Raw genomic sequence first — 22,637 nt, forward strand, 5'->3', positions numbered from 1 at the left:
CCTATGTGGCGATGCTACTTAGAGTTGTATAATGTAGTTGTTGTCGAGTGGTGCATAGCGAGACTGCCATTGAGAGCAGGTTAACAGGGCCGCTGAGAGCTGAGCATCGAGCTGCTAGCGATAGATGAGCCGTATAACCACAAAGAGTTGGGCAACAAGACTCCTGAGGGTTGAACTACGAGGCTACTCATTCAATCCTGAATACCAATGTCACCTCGGGGATGCACTATCATGCACAGTGTCAGTTCTTCATGTACTTTAACTCTTCCCCTTGGGAATGAAAATCACTTCTACATAGTGGTGTACCAAACCTTCTCCCCCACCCTTTTCTTAGAGGAGGCGAAGAAAGGGAAGGATGGATGTATAGTCGCTGAAAGCTGAGATACATGGCTGCTGGAAAGAGTTAGGCGATGCGAGCGTTGACAAGAGTTGGGTAGCGCGACTGGCACGATTGCTAGGAGGTAGACAACGTAACTACTGATGACTAAGTTTTGCGACTGCTGAGCTGGGTCGCATGGCCACTGAGGACTGGGTTGTGCGGATGCTGAGGTCCTAGCAGCACGGTTCCTTAGAGCTGAGCAATGAGACTAGCGAATCCGGTCAACATGAATGACGAGAGTTGAGTAGCGAGATTGTCATGGTTGTTGATAGCCGGACAACATGGTTGCTGAGGATTATTTCGAAATGCTTTACGAGTAGTAGTAGTAGTGTACTACTCTTCTCCCTCCCTTTTTTTAGAATGTTGCGAGAGTTCGAGTTGCAACGCATTATGTTGAGCGGAGCTTGCGGTGTTCGAGTATCAAATTGCTGATTTTGGGTTTGCAAAATTGGGTCATTTTTTGTATTGTGGGGGTAGCTCATTAAGCACCAATTTATGTGAAGCCCAAATTTCCACAACCCAAAATTGTTATAATTTTTTGTTAGAGCCCGCAAATGATCAGCCCAAATTCATATTCTCTTCTCATCTTTTTTTCTTTTTTTCTTTTTTTTTATATTGGAAATATCAAGTGTTCTTGAATGCAACTGGTCTTCTGAAGTCGGGTTTTGTTACGTTATTGTAGCAAATGAAACTTAAGTGGCTGTTTAAGTTTGATTAAACGAACAGTCCATTTATTAATGCTGATGTAGTCTAGTGTAATATAGAAGCCTAATGTAAGGAGCCCACTTACACCATAAGCCCAATTCTCCTTTATGTTGTTTGTGTGTGGGGGACCAGATGAAATTTTTGAGGTCGCCCTTTGACATGAATGACTGCGTTTTCCATTCTTCCACGATCCGTTTCAGGTGAGAGCCCAAAGAAAAAATGGCGACTATGATTTGGTGGATCTGGATGGTTGTTGGAGGCCCTATTTGTAATCATCGGTCGTGACTTCCCCTCTTCTTCTTCTTTTCTCTTTTTTTTCTTCGGGGTTTAACGGTGTAGCAGAAGTCAGAGCTGCAGGTGGTGATTTGTGTGGTTCCTTGTAACGCCCGTAGATCCGGGCTAGTCAATTTAGAGATAATAGGGGTCGAAAACGAATTTTCAACAAAAGATTATTTAGAATAAATAATATTAAATAAGTTGTAGAATATGTATCAAGGGTTCCGTACATATAAAGAACCCCAAAATCCGAGTTATAACGAAGAAGTTATGGCTCGTCGAAGTTTTACGGCAAAACCGGCACAGCATCGAGAGACGTAAATAGTGAATTTACGATGGAGGAATTTTTAGCCTTAGTGGTCTAAACCAAATTTTTAGTATATGTCAAACCGAGAAGATCTATAAAAAGAACGCCCAAATCTGACTTCGTGTGAGGAAGTTATGATTTTTCTAAGATTCGGCTTAGCAGTGCACGACCCGAAACTCGAATTTTAGTTCGAGCGGTTTTTGGCTTATGCAACCTTAATAAGAGTTTAATATCTCATTAATAGGAACTCAAACATAAAAATACAGACGAAAACGGAGTCCGTATGAAGGTGTTACGAATTCTTCGTTGTCATTTAACAGTCTAATATCCTCATACTGTGAAATTTAAGATCAGTCGAGAATTAGCCGACAGAGTCTAAAAGAAATTTGTAGATCTTGATTTTAGCTACACGTGGATATAAAGAATGTCGAAAACGGAGCTCGTATGCGAGGGTTATGATTTTTCTAAGTCGGGAGGCTGATACGCGATATAGGGTGATGTGGCACCACCAGAATTGGACACGTGACACCACCAGAAGGCTGCCACATGCAGCAGCTTGGCAAGTTTTTGGTAAAAACTTGGCGATTCCATCAGAAATTTCTCTATAATAGAGGTGTTGGGTCTTGCCATTTCTTCACACCTCTCAAACCTTCTTTATCTCTCTCTACATAGCTCCCTAAGCCCCCCTAAAGTCTAGGTAAACCCCCTAGCATCCAAAGGAATCCTCGAGGCTCCCAAAGTCCTGAGAAAAGAGCCTTTAGGCTCGGAAACGCTACTCCAGTGAAGCCCAGTTTTGAGAAAAACCTGCTGTAAGTGAGCTACGCCTAACCTATCTTTAGTTTAACTTATGTTTTAATATAGTAATGTTATTAGGACCTTATAATAAGTACTTGGGATATTATTATGGGTTATATAAGTATCATTTAACGTTTATATGAAAGTAAGAATAGCTAGACTATTAATTAGTCTCGGTGAATATTAGACTAAACCCTATTGGTAATGATACTAGGTTTTGCCAAAGGAAAATTGTGTTAAGAGTAATGATATGTGCATATTTAGTGTGTATTAAGGGTAGTTTATTATTCATATATTAGCTAAATTGTTGCATATTATGGACAAAAGGTACTTAAAAGTGTTAAATTGTGTTTTTCAGTCCAAAGATGAAGCTCGGAAGCGAAAGGAAGCAAGAGAAGCGGTTAAGAGCTGAAGAGTGGAAAGAAGAAAGAAAACAACCAAAATAAAGCTTCTACTCGTCGAGTTATCTCTTGACTCGACGAGTCCGGTCGCGGATTCAGAAAGATAAACATTCGGAAGTCAAAACAGTTATCAGGTTACGACTAATGTGAGAGGGACTCGACGAGTCGCCATATGACTCGACGAGTCGGTATGCATATATAAAGATAACTCTTTAATGCGAAAAGAAAATTCTAGGAAGTTTCAGAGGTGTTAAGCTGCGAATAAGAAGCCAGAAGAACCCTAGAAGTCGACCAAAGAAGCTAGAATCCAATCTCGGGAGTAATTAAGGCGTAATTTCATCATTCTACTTAATTCTTTTGTTTTGTCAATATGATTAAGCAACTTGAACTTATTTGTTTGCTGTTATTCACCTTAATTATGAACTAATTTCTTTATACTTCTGTTTGGGGATACAAAGTTGACAATATGGTTTGATTGATTGGTAGGATTAATTCTAAGTTGGTGATTAATTGTTATTTTAGCTTGCTAAAGAACCTTGTGTATGAATGATAATTTATTTTCTGTTAATAGGAAGATAGTTAATTAGCATGAACATCTATTAATTATCAACCTCATATGATAAGTGACCACTAAATCATATGTCTAGGATTAATGAATATGAAACTAGGATTAATAAGTAAATTGAGTAAATTCATGTGCAAGCTTGTAAGATGACTATTGAACAAGAGGTTAATTAAAAGTAACAATTTAATTAGCTATTGCAAGTCTAACTTAACCCGAATAATTAATCTAGTAAATATAATTAAGTTAAGCAATTGGCCACTGTTTGAACTAGTTTATTTGCTAAGGATTAGGGTAGTGAACACAACTTAATCACTTGAATCGGTAACCAACGAAAGAATTAATCCATTGCACTATTACCTTAAAAGCAACCATAAAGTTAACCGAGTTGAACTAAACAGAAGTTTCTTTCCCATTATCGAATCTAGTTAATTTGTTCTTTTCTAGCCTTGCATTAGTTTTGTTTATTAAGTTTCTAGTCTTGTAAAACTAGAGAAAAAACCTTTATTTGCTAAAGTAATTTAGATAGAATTAGTTTTTAATTTAATTTGCCGTTCCCTGTGTTCGATACCCTGCTTATTTAGCTATACCACAATTGATAGGTACACTGCCTTTCGTGTGTTTATTTTGTGTCTAAGTTAGTAGGATTAAAACTAGTTGGTTTTACACACATCAAGTAACGAAGTGTTGTCCAAGCGCCGAGTCACCTACTCAGGTGAGTGCATGGTCCCTTTCATCTTACACACACACACACACATATATATATATATATATATATATATGAAGTATTTTATATAAACTACGTGCTATGTGTGCATATTATCTGTATACTTGGTATCTATGCTGATGAACGATTTTATACAAGTTTTAAATGATTTAAACTGTATGCGTATTTTATATCTACAAATATGTTGGGTATAACATGGGTAGATGAATGATGAGAGACAAAAGATGATATGAGTGATCGTTGGCAGCTATGGACTTAGTGCCTATTGAATAAACGCTGGTAGCTATGGACTTAGTACATGATAGATAAACGTTGGTAGCTATGGACTTAGTACCTAAACACTGGTAGCTATGGATTTAGTACCCGATGAATGAACTTTAGTAGCTATGGAATTAGTGCTTTACGAATGAGCATTGGCAACTATGGACTTAGTTTCAGTCCTATAACCCTGTAAGCAAAGGACCTCGGAATAAACGAATGCTGGATAGTTGACTTAGGATAGATCCTTAAGAGTAAAGAAGATAATGGGGATGGGTAATTGGGTTGATTGTTTGATTGTTTAAACATAATAATTATATTATTGTGGGTTGAAAACCCTATGTACTCACCAGGTTTCCCACCCTAACCCACTCAGCTTATTTATATCACAAGTGTTGATATGAAATTACATTACACTGAAAGATTAAGGAGATATAAACTACTAGTGATAATGAATGTATGTTTCTGTTTATGCTTATGTTTCTGTATTGACGATGACATCCCAAATGTTTTAAAATGAATAAAAATATTTTTCTTCGGAAATGCTTTGATAACGTATTTATCATGTTTTACTGGGAACAAATTCCGCAACATTTTTATTAAAAGAGGTACTCTGATTTTTATAAAGCATAAACAAAAGTGGGTCTTTTCTGGCCGTAAAAATGGGGATGTCATATTCCTCACCAGGGAGAAGTGACTAGTCACTGGCGGTGGTTTAGCTTCTACGATTATTGCTACGAAACAGGGTTTACAGGCGAAGTCGTTGGATATGATCGGCAGTCTGCTGGGTGAATAACTGAGAATGCTTAGCAACCAAAGGTATATCGGCAATGATGGTGATTGATAGTAGCAGTCGATGATGGGAAAGTGGGGGCAGTCGATCAACCAGTTGTTGGATTGCTTCATCAGATTTGAAGGTGGAGGCGATAACAGGTGGTCCGGCAGAGGGAACAGCTTTAAGCGACTAAAGTTCTTCGACCGGTCGGAGGATGAGGTGGTTAATTGGGCATAGGGGTCGTCGATCGATTTGGCTTTCTGGGTCGTCGCTTGAATTTGTTCAACGATAACATGTGGCCCCCTGGAGATAGCGATCAGAATTGCTTCATCGGAGTCGAGGATTTACACGGCGTTGGGACGTGCTGGTTGGAGAAGGCAATCAGACGGGGATGTTGTAGTTTTAATGGGGGCAACTCAAAAAACAGAGGCGACCCTATGCTAAGTACTCCGCCGAAGTCGAATTGATTGGCAGTCCTTTGGATTTGGTTTCAATTGTTGGTGGCAGGGCATGGTCCGTCTGTGATGGTGATTTGCATCGGGGTTGCTTGGAGAGGAAGCTGGAGCAACTGGAGGTTTTCAGTTGGTGGTGCTCACGTTCCGGCGAGAGAAGCTCGGGTTTTGGGAAGTCTTTGGCTGCCCGGGGAGATGTGTTGACCTGGTGGATCCCGACTCTTTTGTTTTTTTTTTCTGTAAATAAGGGATTGGACCAGGTAGGGTCCAACTTTGTTCTTATATATACAACTCTGTCATTTTTCTGGTGCACTGTGCACTAGTGGTTGTTGAGGCCAACAAAATTAATAACCCTAATTATTACACACTAAAATAGTGTATAGTGGTAAATGGATCGAATCCACAGAGATTGGTTCAATTTATAACTCTATGAAAAATCTCTTTGTAAAAATACTTGTAAAATAACAATAAAAATAAGGGGGGGGGGGGGGGGTGGTCTTTTGAAATACTTGAAATAAACTAGAATTAAACTAAGATTTAAATAAAGAATTCCAACAAAAGTAGGAGTTTGATGTAAAATCAATAAGAGAAGGATGGTTGACTTAAGGTTTCCTCACTTTGACTTTTGATGAACATTTCATTAGAATCCAATAATGCAATACTCGATTTAAATCCTTAATATGGCTATAGTAATCCAAGAAGCTTGATATTACCTAGACTTTTCTTAGTTGTTAAAATGGTTAGAGAAGCTCATAACAATTTCCTTAGTCAAAGTCACAACTTCCATTAAGCATGTAATTAGTGAAAGTAAACTAGCATTAAGAACCAAAGAGTCACCAAATCCAAGAGGGGTCAAATTCTTTCACCACCATGTTGGATGAAATGTTTTTATGATTGTGTGAAGCAAAAACAACACAAAAATCATTTGTTGCTTGCTAATTTGAGGATCCTTTACTTAATCAAGAAATTAGCCAACTAATCACCACAAACACATTTAAACTCATGAACTAAAACATACAAGTAGTGATAAGATGTTAAAACACAAAACATTCCCATAAACATTTAAGAACATGCTCATGGATTCTTCAACACTCAACAAAAGTTCAAAGGATTCAACAAAATTCAACCAAGATTAGTTTAGCCAAGCATAGCTAAACTCAAAGAAACAAAATTAGAGAAGATTGTACCAAACATTAAGCAAGAATCAAGAGGTAAAAAGATGATGTTCTTGAGGTGTTCTTGGCCTTCAAAAGTCTTCAAAACTCCAGTGAGAATCTCCAAAAATTGGATGTCCAAGAGTATCCAAAAGATGGGCACCAACCTTCCTCAAATAGCCTTCCAAATATATTTCCGAATTTACCCCTGCAGGGCCTTGCGCGACCCGCGTGCTGTTGCGCGGGTGGTGCCTGACATGGGCTTCTTTGAGCTTTTGGGCCTCCAAAACATATCCCACTAGCCCAGATCGAATACAATCACCTCCTAGCCCATTTCCTTCAAGTTTTTCTTCATTTTAAGCCCAATTTGGCCTCTCCAAATCCTCCAAACTCGCCCGGTTAATAATCTACGCACGCTTGAATAAACTCCCGCATCTTGCAAATTTAAAGTTTATTTCTCACCAAGCCTTCAAATAATCATCAAACTCGCTCCATGCATCATCTCCACAATCACCAAGCCTAACATCCTATTTGTCTACCAAATCCCATCGCTCCCATACGTCCCGAACACTCCCGCTCCGCTAGACCCGGAAACCTGCAATTATGCTCACAAGATTCGAAAGTACCTGAAATAGTCATAAAATAACAAAAAGGAAAATATGCATGGAAATTATATAAATTATGAATGAAATATGCTAAAATAAACTATAAAAAGAAGTAAACAAAACAAACTATCATGCACCTTTACCCTTTTTTTTTTTTGTTGTAGGCAATAGACAGACAAAGTATATACACTCTTAATATGAGCTGTAAAGATTTTTCTCTGTTCATATAAACTTGCTTTCTGTTTGTATCTGTTTTTTTATCACAATTAGTTGTAAACACCTTTTTCTTTATTTTGTAGACTTTGAATTCTTTTGGCTTTATATATATATATATATATATATATATATATATATATATATATATATATATTGAAAAGCTATTTACTGATATCCTAACTAAAATATGTTAGGATAACTTTGAGATGGGTTAAAAATAAATAAATAAATAATGGATGAAAAGCATATAAAAATACTCAGCAATAGGATTTTTACCCCCCCCCCCCCCCTTTTTTTTTCCTTCTGTTATCTCAAAAGAAACATGTCTCACTACTTTTCTATAATATGTTAAATGGTAAATTATAAAAGTAAAACTAATGTGGTGGGACAAAAATATGATGGGTTTGGAATGTATAAATACAATAGTTGTGTATACAACTTAAACACATTTGTACACATAAACCCATTTCTTGAATGAATTTCGATATTACATGAACAGAAAAGTGGATGGAAAAAACTCATAAAAACCTTTTTCTTCTTTTTTCATATATATTCTCAAAGTTTGAAGAAAACACCAAATAAACAATTTGATACAATGTACAAGCATCCCAACTATGGTTACAAATAAATGTTACACAGATTAAAGTTCTATGCAGAAAATCTCAACAAAATTCGATTTTATGATAACATATAAGAAGCTTCTTGTTTCTTGAAACTTACTGAAAAAACCCTAAAACATTAACAAAATAGACCTGAGGAGGTCTTGTTCATAGAAAATTATGAGCTAAAAGATTTTTTTGCTAACATGAACTGAAAATATAATAAAGGCTTATATATATATATATATATATATATATATATATATATATATATATATATATATATATATATATATATATATAATCCTCTTCTTGCTCAATAAATCATCAAAATAAATTTAAGTAGGGCAAAACTCATAAAAACTTATGTTCTTATTCCAAACTTCTACCTAATAAACAACAAAATTTTCTTTTCTTCTCAAACTTGCTGGAAAGACACCAAAACATAAACAAAAACAAATCTAAAAAGGTTTTTTTTTCTCATAAACTTTCTTTTCTTCTTCAGCTTGCTCAACAAGCTATCAAAATGTGAGCAAGAACAGATTTGGAGAAAATTTTGTGTCTCTATCTCTAAGCTTTTAGAGAGAACACTAAGTAGACAACTTCAAAAGAGTTTTGAAAAGAAAATCATAAAGTGAAAGTGATTTTTTATATCATAGACTGAAAATAAGGTAAGTAATTACGAAAAAGGTTCTTCAGCTCTCAAGTTGCTTGGATAAAACACCAAAATATGAACAAAGATGGAGAAGAGCTCTTAAAAACCTCTTTTCTCCCTAAAAATATAAATAAAAATGGGTCTGAGTTGGTGTTTTTAAGCGTAAGAGGTGATTAAGTGAACAAAAACTTATAGATTTAGAGATCTGAGCTAAAAACATTAATAGATTTAAAATGTCTTTGTAAGCTTCATAAATGTTCAGATGAGTTAAAAGCTCAACAGATCTTGAGATCTGAGCTTCATGATGAAAACAGATCTATAAATTTGAACTTGAGAACGAAAATAGATGTAGATATTTGAACTGAAAATGGAGTAGATCTTGAGATCTAAACGATGGAAAAATAGATCTGAAAAGATTTTGGCAAGAACCAAGAGGATCTGATCAAATGAGGGATAAGAATGAATAGATTTGAGCAACCTGATGTGGAACTCAACAGATATGAAGAGATCTAGGAAAGAACGAGCTTGAAACCAAGCGAGATGGTGGTTGTTCATTCAAGTCCGGGATGGTGCCAAATGATGCGACATCGGCTCCGACCACCTGCTCTGAGGATGTGATTTTACGCTGAAGACGGATCTGTGAGGTCACAACAGCCAAGGCCATTAGAGCCGCCCTAGGGAATTTTCCCCGGGAGCAGAGTCTGACGGTCAAGTTAGATCATCTGGTAGATCTGAGATGGTTCTCTTTAGCTAGAGAGAACCATATTGGTGCTAATGGTGGTGTATCGCGGTTGACGGCGGCGGGTGGCGGCTGAGCCACCCAGCCGGAGTATAGGATGGAGGTTAAGCCAAAGGGAAGATCTCCTTCTCCATGGAGGAGATATTGTTCACTTTATAGGGGATAATTAGGTCAGGCCTTGGGCCAGCCCAATTCAAGCCCAGCTAGCAAGGAGCTAGGCGAGGCCGTCCGGAGGCGCTAGGGAGGCTGGCAGGCGCGTACCAGGAAAGGCTGGCAAGGGAGCTCCAGGCTAGGGAGCGTCAGGTCGGGCCAGTAGGAGAGTCCCCAGCAAGGCTGGCAAGGGAGTCCCCAGCAAGGCTGGCAAGGGAGAGCCACGTCGGGCCGGCGGGAGAGCCCCAACAAGGCTGGTAAGGGAGAGCCAGGGCTGGTGGGAGTGCACCAGGGAAGGCTGGCATGCTAGAGCGGTCTAGGCCACACTAATGGAACATATATCAACAAGTCCTCCCCCCAGTCCGATGTTATTGGTTCGCGGCCAATGACATTAGACTCGGTCTTATAAACCATGTGTCATCAGGCTGGCAAGGGAGCACCAAGGCGGGCCAGCAGGAGAGTCCCTGACAGGGCTAACGAGGGAGCATGAGGTCAGGGCAGTAGGAGAGTCCCCAATACGACTGGCAAGGGAGCGTCAAGCGAGGCAAGCATGCCAGGTCTATCTAGGCCATGCTAATGGACCATATATCAAAAATCAAGTTGTACTATCTCGAGGAAGAAGGATCAGTTGAAGCAAATAACATAGAAGGAAGAAAATCTTTGCCTTGGTTATGACATCGAAGATTAGGACATTTGTCTTTTGGATATTTAAAAAAACTAAAACCTCAAGTTTTTTTAGGTAATAACCTTTTGATTCTAGTTGTGATGTGTGTGAGATGGCAAAAAGTCTCCAGGTTTCATACTACCCAATTGAAAATAAAACCACAATTCCACTCATGAAAATCCACTCTGACATATGGGGGCCAGCAAAAATAGCAACTCCATGTGGTTATCTCTTTTTTGTTACTTTTATTGGTAAATCTTCACGAATGATTTGGATCTCCCTACTTAAACATAAAATTTGACGTGACACATGCTTTTAAAGAACTTTAATTACACATTAAAACTCAATACACAGGTGAGGTTAAAGTCCTCCAATCAGATAATGAAGGAGAATATGTCAATCATGACATGGAGGTGTTTTGCAGGGAGAACTTGATTAGCCACCAGACTTTGTGTGCGAACATACCACAACAAAATGGGCTCGCGAAAAGAAGAAACAAACAAATTCTAGAAATTGTACGAGCCTCTTTATTTGATATGAAGATGCCACACAAATATTGGGTAGAAGCGGTACGGAATGTCGCGTATTTGTTGAATCAGACACTATCACGAGTTATTGAATTTAAAACTCCATTACAACTCGTACACAAAAAACTTGGACTTCCAATCGGGTCCAACCTTGAGCCACGAGTATTTGTGTGCGTCGCATATGTACATCATAATGTGGGAAAGCTAGAGCCAAGGGCGATAAGATGTGTTTTTATGGGGTATCTGACTTCAAGAAAGGGTATAGGTTTTATAACCCGAAATAAAATAAAATGTACGTCACTCGAGACGTTAGTTTTCACGAAAACATCTCTTATTTTTCACATGAATATTTCCCTCAAGGGGAGAAGAGGTATGAGGTTAACTTGCATGATAAAAATACTGGGCTTGGTGAGATAGTAGATGGACTCGACGGTAATGAAGATGGCCTATAAATACCTTGTGGGCTTGAGAATCATAACTCAGGGGGAGACCATGAAAGCCCAGAGGTGCAGTCCGAAATCCTGAAATCCTACAGGTGCAGCCCGAGCCAGATAGTACAACGAGTCCAAGCCAAACTAATACCCAACCGGATCTGACGTTGTCACAAGGTTCGCAAAATAACGATTTTACTAATGGTTCTCCTGAGGTCGTTGATGAACAGGTACCATCGGTGGCAAGATACCATGTAAGACAAAATAGAGGGGTTCCAAGGAAACAGTACCAGCCAGACCTAAAGTCAAAATCAAAGTATCCGATAAATTACGTTTCCACTGAAAGATTGGCGGAGTCACAACAGCGTATAGTGGAAGAATTAGCTTCTGTAGTTATTCTTAAAACTATTCAAGAAGCTATGGAAGATCCAAAGTGGAGGAAAGCCATATTCAAAGAATTAGATGTGTTGAAACAAAATCAGACATGGGACGAAGTCGTACTCCCTTCCGGAAAGAAAACTGTGGGATGTAGATGGGTCTTCACAATTAAGCTGGATTCAAATGGAAAGATCGATAGATACAAGGTGATACTAGTCGCGAAAGGCTACACACAAAAATACGACATAGACTACGGAGATACTTTTGCACCAGTGGCAAAGATAAATACTATTCGAGTTTTTGTTTCTAGAACCTCCTCCCGGAATGGATTATGGTGACAAGATGTGTAAGTTAAAAAAGGCGTTGTATGGACTAAAGTAATCTCTGAGGGCGTGGTTTGGAAGGTTTTCAAAGTTCAGGAGGAGGATTGGATACAAGCAATCAGATGCATATCATACGTTATTTGTGAAGAACATTGGAGAAAAAGTTACTGACCTTATAGTGTATGTAGATGACATGGTGGTGACTGCCAATGATTCCGACGAAATAAAAAGGTTACAGGCCACACTAGGTAACAAATTTGAGTTAAAAGATCTTATAAATCTAAGGTACTTCTTGGGTATTGAAGTAGCAAGGTCTAAACATGGAATCATAATAAATCAACGGAAATATGTATTAGATCTTCTCGCCAAAGCCGGTATGTTGGATTGTCAGCCAATAGATACACCTATTGAGGTTAATCACTGTTTGACTATTATGTCGGGTCAAGTACCAACTAACAAGGAGAGGTATCAAAAGCTGCATGGAAAACTGATCTATTTATCACACTCGCCTGGATATTACATATGCAGTTAGTGTAATGAGCAAATTTATGCATGCACCTAATGAAAATCATATGAAAGCCGTGTATAGAATTCTTCGATATTTAAATTCGTCATCGGGAAAGGGTCCATTTTTTGCAAAAAATGAAAACCTTGAAGGAGAAGGGTATACCGATGCAGATTGGGCCGGGGATAAGTCCGATGGTAAGTTAACATCGGGATATTTTACGTTTGTGGGAGGAAATTTGGTGACTTGGAGAAGTAAAAAACAAAAATTGGTGTCACGTTCAAGTGCGGAGGCAAAGTTTAGAGGCATGGTTCATGGAGTGTGTGAATTATTATGGGTAAAACGGGTGTTGCGAGATCTTAGCTTTAGTGTGAATAAAACTATGAATTTGTATTGTGACAATCAAGTGGCGGTAAAGATTGCAAACAACCTGGTTCAACATGATAGGACAAAACATATCGAAGTAGATCGTCATTTCATCAAAGACCACCTCGAGAAGAAAACTATTAAGTTACCATTTGTGAATTCCAAGGAACAACTAGCCAACATGCTAACAAAGGCTGTACATGCAAGAGTATTCAATGGCTCTCTAGACAAGCTGGGAATGATGGACATTCATTCACCATCTTGAGGGGGAGTGTGGACGAGAGCACTCTAAAACTAGATAAGCTTGTGGTAGTAATTATCATATATTGTATTTCCTATAGTATAGGAGGTTGTTATTGTTTCCTTTCCTTGCATGTTGTATCCCTATTACCCTATATATTACGGGTGTAAACGAGCCGAGCCGAGCCCGAGCCTGACAAAGCTCGAGCTTGGCTCGTTTAATTTGAGGAAGCTCGAGCTCGATTCGAGCCTTAAAATGAAGCTCGAGCTCGGCTCATGAACAATTTATTGGGCTCGCGAGCCTAAACGAGCCTAAACGAGCCTCTATGTGTGTGTGTGTGTGTGTGTGTATATATATATATATATATATATATATATATATATATATATATATATGTGTGTGTGTGTGTGTGTGTGTGTATATATATATAGAGGCTCGTTTAAGCTCGTTTAGGCTCGCGAGCCCATTAATTGAAGCTCGGCTCGAGCTCATTTAATTAACGAGCCTCATCTTTAGGCTCGAGCTCGGCTCGGGCTCGTTTAATTCGATCTCGAGTCGAGCTTTTAACGAGTCGATCCCGAGTAGCTCACGAGTAGCTCGACTCACTTACACCGCTACTATATATGTATACCTTCTGTAACCTTAATGAAAGAAACACGAATCCTTTTGCTTACAAACACCATTTAAGAATGTTGTTTGGATTAACATAAAACCAACTTCTATTTGTGTCTAAACCAGAAAGTACTACTTGTGGATTATTCTAATTAAATTGAATTTTATGCAACCGTTGATATATAATTTGGTTCAATGCGGGCTTAAAAATATGCAGAAAATTGAAATCAAGATCTCTTAGAGAAATAAAATGATTTTGATTAGGATAACTCATTGTATACAATCTGATGAAATCTTTAAGAAGTTACCACAAACTTCGAAATTGACACTAATATAATATAAGTTCATTTGATTACATGATGAAGTTTTACAAGGCCTTTACATATGAGAATTTTGGAGCTCAAAAGCAAGCATGCATGTTGCATATTAATTTGGGAAAATTCCTTTAGGAATAATGACATCTCCAATGTTGTTGTGCCATGGGTCAGCCAAATGAGTTGCCAAGTTCTCCAAGGGTCCGGTTCCAGGGTAAGCCGATTGTTGCACACAAAATCCCACAAATGCCAACAAAGCCAAACGTCCTACATTTTCATTTTAATACATACATAAGTCAAAAGGTCAAAAGGGTATATAAGTATATGTATATATATAAAGTCTTGTAATAAGTATATATGTTTTATTTACCATTTTTGATCTCTTTGACCTTGTACTCTGCGAAGGTTTTAGGGTCTTTTGAGTAGCCTAATGGGTCAAAAGCACCACCGGGGTACTTCTTCTTTTCCGTGTCTTTTTCCATACTCCTTTGGTGTTCTACGAATGCAATGGAGATGAATTCGATAGCCAAGATTGTGGGTAGGGTACCCCATGGCACCGGGTTCCCTAGGTATGTTGCTTGCCCGCCGGGCAGGGCTGCCCATTCTTGTGCTTTTACCCAATTGCCCAATCCTAATGCTTCGGGTAACAAAATCCCAGGCTGCAAATTTGTAACATGTTATAAATAATAAGTGTAACTTGTATATGTATATATATGATATGATATATCCAACATATAACACTAATCATTTCTATTTTTTTTCGTTAATGAATGACTTACTACTGCAAGCATAGCCCATCTGCAGTGAATGAGCTCCGACTCTTTGAACCTTTCAAGGTTCTCTGGGACCTCACCAAGACCAAGTGGGTCAAACCCAAAATCACTGAAACGCACACAAGATCAGTAAATCGGCTTCAAAAATCGTTTCTTGTGAGACTAATTAATCGTCAGACGGAAGAAAACGTACCCAGGTGCAGATCCGTCAAGGTACGGTGGTCGTGGTTGTCCGGGCATCCACTCGGCGGACATGGAAATCCGAGATGCGTTGGTGGTAACTCCGGAAAGTGGCACAGCAGTCGCGAATCTTGATTTGGAAGAGGAGAGAAGCGAGGGGCGGCCAACGGCGGGGATGCCGCAGCTCATTAATGTATGGGAAGCCATTCCCAGAAGAATGTATGAATCTGGAAATGGAAATGGAGGATTTTAGTGGTGGTGGTGGTGGTTGTGGTTGTGGATGAATGATGGTGGTGGTGACTGGTGACTAAATATGGAGGAGATTTTTAGGGGCGATATCCATATGCTGATTATTATTGGCTAGGTGTTGGGGGATACTGGCTTGTTATTGGACCAGGTGGAAGGTTAATCCATTTGATACGATGACGTGGCAGGAGAGGGTAGTTTTGTAATTTACTTTGTGCTATTTGATTTTTTTGTGATCAATTGGTGGTTGACGTTTATTTGCCATGGAAAAGGAGGAATCGGAAATTGTGGCCATGAACGAATCCGGGGTTTCGCCATCTGTTCATTATTTTTTTTAACACCAAAATCAAAGGGATAATGACTTAAAAACGTAATATATATTTTGATTTGTATATATTTGATATTAAGTTTATTTTTTGTTTATATTTATCTATTTAAATTGTTAAACTGTACACATTCAATCCTTATTACCGGTTATTTCAGGTTAATCGGTAAAAATGTCTTAATAAGGTAATATATTTCTCATTTTGTACATATTTAGTTCTTAATATTTTTGTACACATTTAGTCCTTAATTTTTTTTTGTTGCAAAATAATTCATTTTGTTTTTGTACTGATTCAATACTTATGAATATTTTTTTTTAAGTTTTTCTCACAATATCTTATATGAAACAATCATTAACGGAGTGTTTTAAGCTTTTGATGCTTATGTCAATCGCAATCTCGACTACTTGGTTGCTTAAGTCATTTGTTTTGAACGTCATAACTTTTTCATACTATCTCGGATTTTAACGATCTTTATATCTATGCGTTTGTATTTTACTCTACTACAACTTTCGTTTAGATTACTCATGTTAAAAAGTAATATATTTTTTTTAATTACGATCGTTATATCCATACGTTTTTATGAATGTATGTATGGTTGTTTTTTATAAAATCGTAAGTAAAAACATATTATATTTTAACGGGAATAATCTTAACGAAAGTTATAGCAGACTTAAAAAACGAACATGTAGATATAAAGATCGTTAAAATCAGATATCGTATGAAGAAGTAACGACGTTCGGAACACAAAACCTAAGCCGAACCACATGACATATGCAACCAAGCAGTCGAGGCTGCGATGGACATAAGCATCAACAACCCCAAAAATCTCATCAATCAGGGACGGACGCAAGATTTGGTAGTAGGTGATGCCGGTACGTAGTAGGTGTTGACGGTAAGTAGAAAAAAGAAAAAAAATCGAAAAATTTACACTGCGTATAGAAAAAGCAGGGGTTGTTGGTGCCACTGTGGGCATCTAAAGAGAACCGTCATTGTCATCAATGATAGTCCCATATTAGATGTCGTGAGAAAAATCCTAAAGAAATCATTCATAAGTACTGAATTAGTACAAAAACAAAAAATAACTTAGTGAAAAAAAATATATTAAGGACTAAATGTGTACAAAAATATTAAGAACTAAATGTGTACAAAATGAGAAATATATTACTCTAATAAGTCATTTTTCCCGGCTAACCTGGAGTAACCGGTCATAAGAAATAGATGTGTATAGTTTAACAAGTTGAATAGTTAAATGTGGATGAAAAAAAAACTCAATGACCAAAAGTGTACAAATCGAAAAATTTATTACCCTTTTAAGTCATTATCCCCAAAACAAACTTAGTAAAGTAAGTGTGTGTTTGGGATTTGTTTTTTTAAGTTAAAAATCCTTTTGTAAAAAAAAAATTAAATAATTTTTTTATAAAGAGGTATTTAAATTGTGTTTGATTGGGTTTTTAAAACTTTTAATCAAAAAAAGATCATATTTTATGATTTTAAAAAAATGCTTAGTAATTGTTATGACTAAAAGTTGATTTAAAGAATTTTTCTATTTTACCAAATATCTGTTAAACTTTTTTAACTTTTTGGAAAAGTTAAAAATCCAAAAGTTATTTTTAAAGGAAAGACAAACATTTTTAATAAAAAGCTAAAAGATAAAAAATTACAAGAATAAAATAAAAATAAAAAATATGAGATTTTATGACTTTTAATAATGCTCTTTTTTTGTTATCACTAAAAGTGGATTTAAAATGATTTTTTATTTTACGAAACATTTTTTAGATTTTTTTTAATTTTTTGGAAAAGTTAAAAGTTCAAAAGTTGTTTTAAAAGGAAAAACAAACCTTTTTAATAAAAAGCTAAAAAAAAAAATTACAAGAATAAAATTTTGAAACGACAACAGAAACTAAACACCTAAAACCTGAATAACAAAGCCAAAAGTTAAAACAAAAATGACCACCAATGCAAGAATTGAAACTTAAATCAAAGATAATGATGGAAAAATCTTCAAACCAATCCAACAAAATGGGTAAGAAAAAATAAATGAGTGACACTCCAAACTACCAAAAATATTGCGACTCTCATGCAAAGAAAAATCAAACTAGAACAGTTAAAATCACCGATGAAACAAACTCAAACCGTCAAACATAAAGATTTTTAGAACAAAAATATGTTAACTTAATTACCAGTTGAATGTGTTAAATGTGATCGGAGCTAACTAACCAGCCGCTAGCCTATTTGATCTTACAAATATTGTGCAACTAGTTGTAAGACTCATGTATTACATGAGTAAATTTAAAATATATATATATATATATATATATATATATATATATATATATATATATATATATATATATATATATATAAATGTCAAAATATTTGAGAACTTTGAATTTATAAGAAAAAAAAATAATGATTTATTATTATAGAAATGTTTTTATTTTTTAAATTTAAACAAATAATTTAAATAAAGAAAAGAAAGCAATGAACTTTACTTGTGGAAAATTTGAAATTAAAAGATAAGTTTACTAATAAAATTAATATCCATGTATTACTATGTTTATTATAATTATTAAATTAAAATATTATATGAAATTTAATAAAATAGAAAAACTCATAAAATAACATGTGGAAAAAAATTCAAAATGACATTTGACAAATTGAATGAGAATGTGACATGTGGTATAAAAAAAAAAAATTAAAAAAAAAAAAAAAAAACTTCATTTATTAGAGAGGATAAATGTAAATAGTTTATTTGATTTTATGAATGTTATGAAATAATGTTTGTTAACTTATGGATTTTGTTTGTTAAAAATTAAATTGATTGTATTAAATTGTAAATGCATTTTATGAAGGGAAATTGAGTAATCTAACCACAATTTAAGATCTAGTTAACAAAAGTAACATTTTTTTTAAAACTAACCACTTGGTTCGGAATGGGCTATTTCATAGTAGAATAAACGGCTCAAGTCCAATATTATAGCCCAATGCTATATATGGGTCCCATACACAAAAATTTGGAATACGCATTCCGGATTTTAAAAATCCAAAGTTTGTTTTACCTGTATTTATGACCTAGTTTTCAATATGGATTTATCAAACCAAGTGAATTATACTCTTTAAGTTACTTGCATTTGAGTTTTCAAAGAAGTATACATATTCCATAATGTGTTGAACAATCTGTAATACGATGAATAAGTTCGAAATGTACATTTTTTGTATTTATATATTTTTGTTGTACATATACGATGTGCATGTAAGTATCTTAGAGTGTGTTTATGACCGCTTTTTAGTCCGGAAGAATGGTTCGGTAGGTTAGGAATACGAAGAACTTATTTTGAAATATGAAGAACTTAACCCGGAATGATGTTCCGGAATGACAAGCCGGAATGAAAATTGATTATTACTTTTTTTTTGGTATTTGACATTGTTGAATAACCCCTATTAGTCCAAAGACGAATTTGCGTGGATGTTGTTAAAAAAATGGGTTTTACGGACGAAGAAGTTGTATTTCATTTACAAGAGCTTTGAAAATTGCGTCCGATAAAGATAGAAGCAATTTTTTTTTGAAAAGGTTGGTTTATGATACTATATGAAAATGTGTTGGAAATTTGTTTTAGCAGATAACAATCCAGGATGTCGATTTAGAAATTAAAATAAAAAATAAATCAACACATGCACCTATAAAATTAAGAAAGAAATTGGAAAGGATGTTAAAGCTTAAATTGAAAGTAGATAGAACTCTGAAAGATGAGACCGAAGCAAGTTCATACAAACTTGTTATTATAGACTAATTGCAATGTCATTATAGTTTTTAAAGATAGGGTTCAGGAGGCTGATTTTATTATTGGATAAGTTTATGCAAGTTGTTTTTAATGTGTATGTTAATATATTTTATTTTCAGTCTCCAACATCCAGTGACTCGATTGATGATGATGAGTTGCCAATAGAATATGATATATGTAATGTCTAACCATTACAAATAGTGTAACATCCCGAAATCGCAAGAGTAGAGTTGAAGGGCTAAAAGTGTAAGTTTTAGAGGATGACTCGGCGAGTCCATGGATAGACTCGACGAGTCAGGTCGCGGTCATGGTCGCGTGTCAAGTGGCCTACTCGGCGAGTCCCAAGGATGGACTCGGCGAGTAGGTGCTGTATGGAGAAAACCCTAATTTTCGGGGTTGAGCCCTATATAAAGAGCATTATACCCCTCCACAGCCTCCCTTATCCCCCCTTGAGTTCCAGAAACCCTAAATTCGTGGAGAGATCATTTGTGGAGCAAATTAGAGCTTGGAGAGGTGTTGTTTGAAGAGATCTTGAAGGAGAAGTGGCTTGGATCAAAGGGCTTTGCTTGGATTCGAGTTTGGCTGCTATTGAGGCATATTTTGAAGGTAATATCTTCGTCCTTAGGCTGTGCATTCCTAGTTTCATCATTTTGGGGTTTGTGGGGAGTATGTCTTGGAATGTTTTGGAGTTTGGAGGATAGATCTGAGGTTGCTACCTCAGAGCTGGAATATTGAAGGCCTAGAGTGCATTAAAGTTCCTGTGTTTGAGTGCTTAGTGAAGCCACCATGTCCCAAACCTTGGTTTTAAGGTGAATATGGCTTAGATCTCGTTAGATTCACATAAAGTTTGCCACTTTACGTGATGGATGGATTGTAGGAGGTTGGATCTATGTTTTGGATCAATTGCATGGCCTAAGATGCTTCTGTATGGATTCAGACCGGTGGTACTCGACGAGTCACATGGGTGGACTCGACGAGTTGCTTGAAGATGGCCTGGGACTCGACGAGTTGGAAGAACAACTCGGCGAGTAGGTTGAAGATGGCCTTGGACTCGACGAGTCCATTTGGACTCGGCAAGTCTTGTCGAGGAAGTCCCAATATTTCTGGTTGAGTCGATGAATCGGTGAGTCAAAGGATGACTCGGTGAGTTGGGTGCGAGTGGACTCAGAGTTGTTGGACTCGACGAGTCTTGGGGTGACTCGGCGAGTTGGGTCGCTAATTGAGGGAAGTTCTGAGCATAAGGACTCGGCGAGTCATCGGGATGACTCGGCGAGTAGGGTCAGTCAGGGGTTGACTTTGACTCGTCCAAGGTTGACCAGTTGTCTTCCAGTGGTATTTTGGTAATTAAGGGTATTTATTGAGTTGTATGTTTTGATGTTTAGTGGAGGAGTTCGTGTCAGAGTTCGGAGCAGCGGGATCTTATCTTTTCAGCCGGCAGTTTCGAGGTGAGTTATCCTCACTATATCAACAGGGTCTAAGGCACCAAGGTCGGCCCTTTACTGTATTGAGATTCGGTTATGGTTATTATGTTATTGTTTGATGTGTCTGCATCCTGGTAGCTAGGATGGTACATGCTAGGAGGCCTTGCTAAGGTCAGTTTTCCCGATATACAGAGTGATGCTATGCTAGTGATCGGTTAGGTCGGTAACCCGATTAGGGTAATGATATGCTATGTGATCTGCTTGCTCGGTTTGTTGACTATGACTGTTATATGAATGTATTTTTTGTGCACATGGTTGTTTGGACTGGAGATGGGTTGAGGCGGATCCTGCTTTGTGCTGTAGGCCAAGATACCCAGGGCGGACCGGTTGTTCCGAAGGCCCAGTGAGCGGTCCGGATAGGCTGTAGGCCCCACGAGGGCGGACCAGACGTGCCGAGGCTCGGAGAGTGGACCAGGCCGACTGAAGGCCCGATGCGGGCGGACCAGTCACACTGTAGACTCAGAGAGTGGACCAGGTGGGTTGAAGGCCCGATGCGGGCGGACCAACCCCACTGTAGACTCGAAGGACATGACTAGACCCGAAGGATGGATCCGTTGGACTGAATGCCCGATACGGCGGACCAGTCACACGGTAGACCCGATATGCATGGTTGTTTTATGTTCTGTTATGTTATGTATGTTTTATATGTTTTGGACCGGAAGGTCGTAGCCTGGAAGGGCGTATACATGGTTGGTATTTTGGGGGTATCTCACTAAGCTTTCGGGCTTACAGTTGTGGTTTAATGTTTTTCAGGTTCTTCAGGAGACTGTAGCAAGGCGAAGGCGCGATCGTACCGCTCCTCATGATTTTGTAGCAATGTGATTCTGGGAATACTTTAATGACTTGTATTGAAAACCTTTTTGTAAACATTTTAATGAAAATCGGGTTGTTTTGAAAATTTTAAATTGGTTGTGTTTTTCGGATGTTACAAATAGATTTTTGAATTCTCTTTAATAAATGAAAGTTTTTTTTTCCACAGGTCAATCTCTCTTGAATTTTGACACTTGTCATTTTATGGTAATTTTGAAATAAATATTATCTATTTGTCAATTTTTGGTTTGTTTCAATTTTTAAAATTAAAGTCATATATTTATATATGTAAAGTATTAAATATCATATATATGATATTAAATTGCAATAAATATGTTTCGTTCTTTCTTATTCTAAAGAATAGTTGTAAATTAAAAAATATTTTATGTTTACACTCTAATGTTTAATCATTTTTTAAATCAACATGTGTAATACACGGGTCTCACACCTAGTTTTAAAATAAAGTAAACAATTAAACTTTTGCTTCAAAAACCATTGAGCGACATTTGTTTGATTAAAATCATACATTATCAGAGTGAAATTCACAAAACCACCTAAACCAAGATTTTAGATGTATTTTGTATAATTTCGTCGAACTCTTATCACGAACGACCTGCAAAATGTATAATCCACAACTGTAAGCAGAAAACATAGTGAGTTCTCCAATATACCACATATTCCATCATACATACAATGCATCCACACAAAGTGTTTAGCTTTAATGCCGACCAGCCACATTCATATCCACAAAAGCATACTTAACAATCATACATGAAATAACAAGTTTGCTCCAACCCCGGGTGAATGCTATGGGCCAAATCATAGTCTTACAGTCATATCTTGTCATGGGCCAAATCATGACCTTTCCTTGTAATGTTGAGGTCTAAATCTTGGTCTTACATCCAACTACTATGGGCGAGAGC

General features: G+C 37.0%; 1 protein-coding gene across 1 annotated transcript; it reads right to left on the reverse strand.

Moving 5' to 3' along the window:
• Window positions 1-14,039: 14,039 nt before the first annotated feature.
• LHCA1 (chlorophyll a-b binding protein 6) lies at window positions 14,040-15,376 on the reverse strand. Its single transcript, XM_078967227.1, has 4 exons — window positions 15,083-15,376; window positions 14,896-14,998; window positions 14,487-14,775; window positions 14,040-14,383 (listed from the first exon to the last, which is right to left on the reverse strand). Exons 1-4 carry the CDS (start codon window positions 15,274-15,276, stop codon window positions 14,229-14,231), a joined length of 741 nt encoding a protein of 246 aa, XP_078823353.1. The 5' UTR covers window positions 15,277-15,376; the 3' UTR covers window positions 14,040-14,228.
• Between the last annotated feature and the right edge of the window lie 7,261 nt (window positions 15,377-22,637).

Source organism: Lactuca saligna, chromosome 8 (assembly GCF_052625555.1).
Source record: "Lactuca saligna cultivar CGN05327 chromosome 8, ASM5262555v1, whole genome shotgun sequence".
Lineage (NCBI taxonomy): Eukaryota > Viridiplantae > Streptophyta > Magnoliopsida > Asterales > Asteraceae > Lactuca > Lactuca saligna.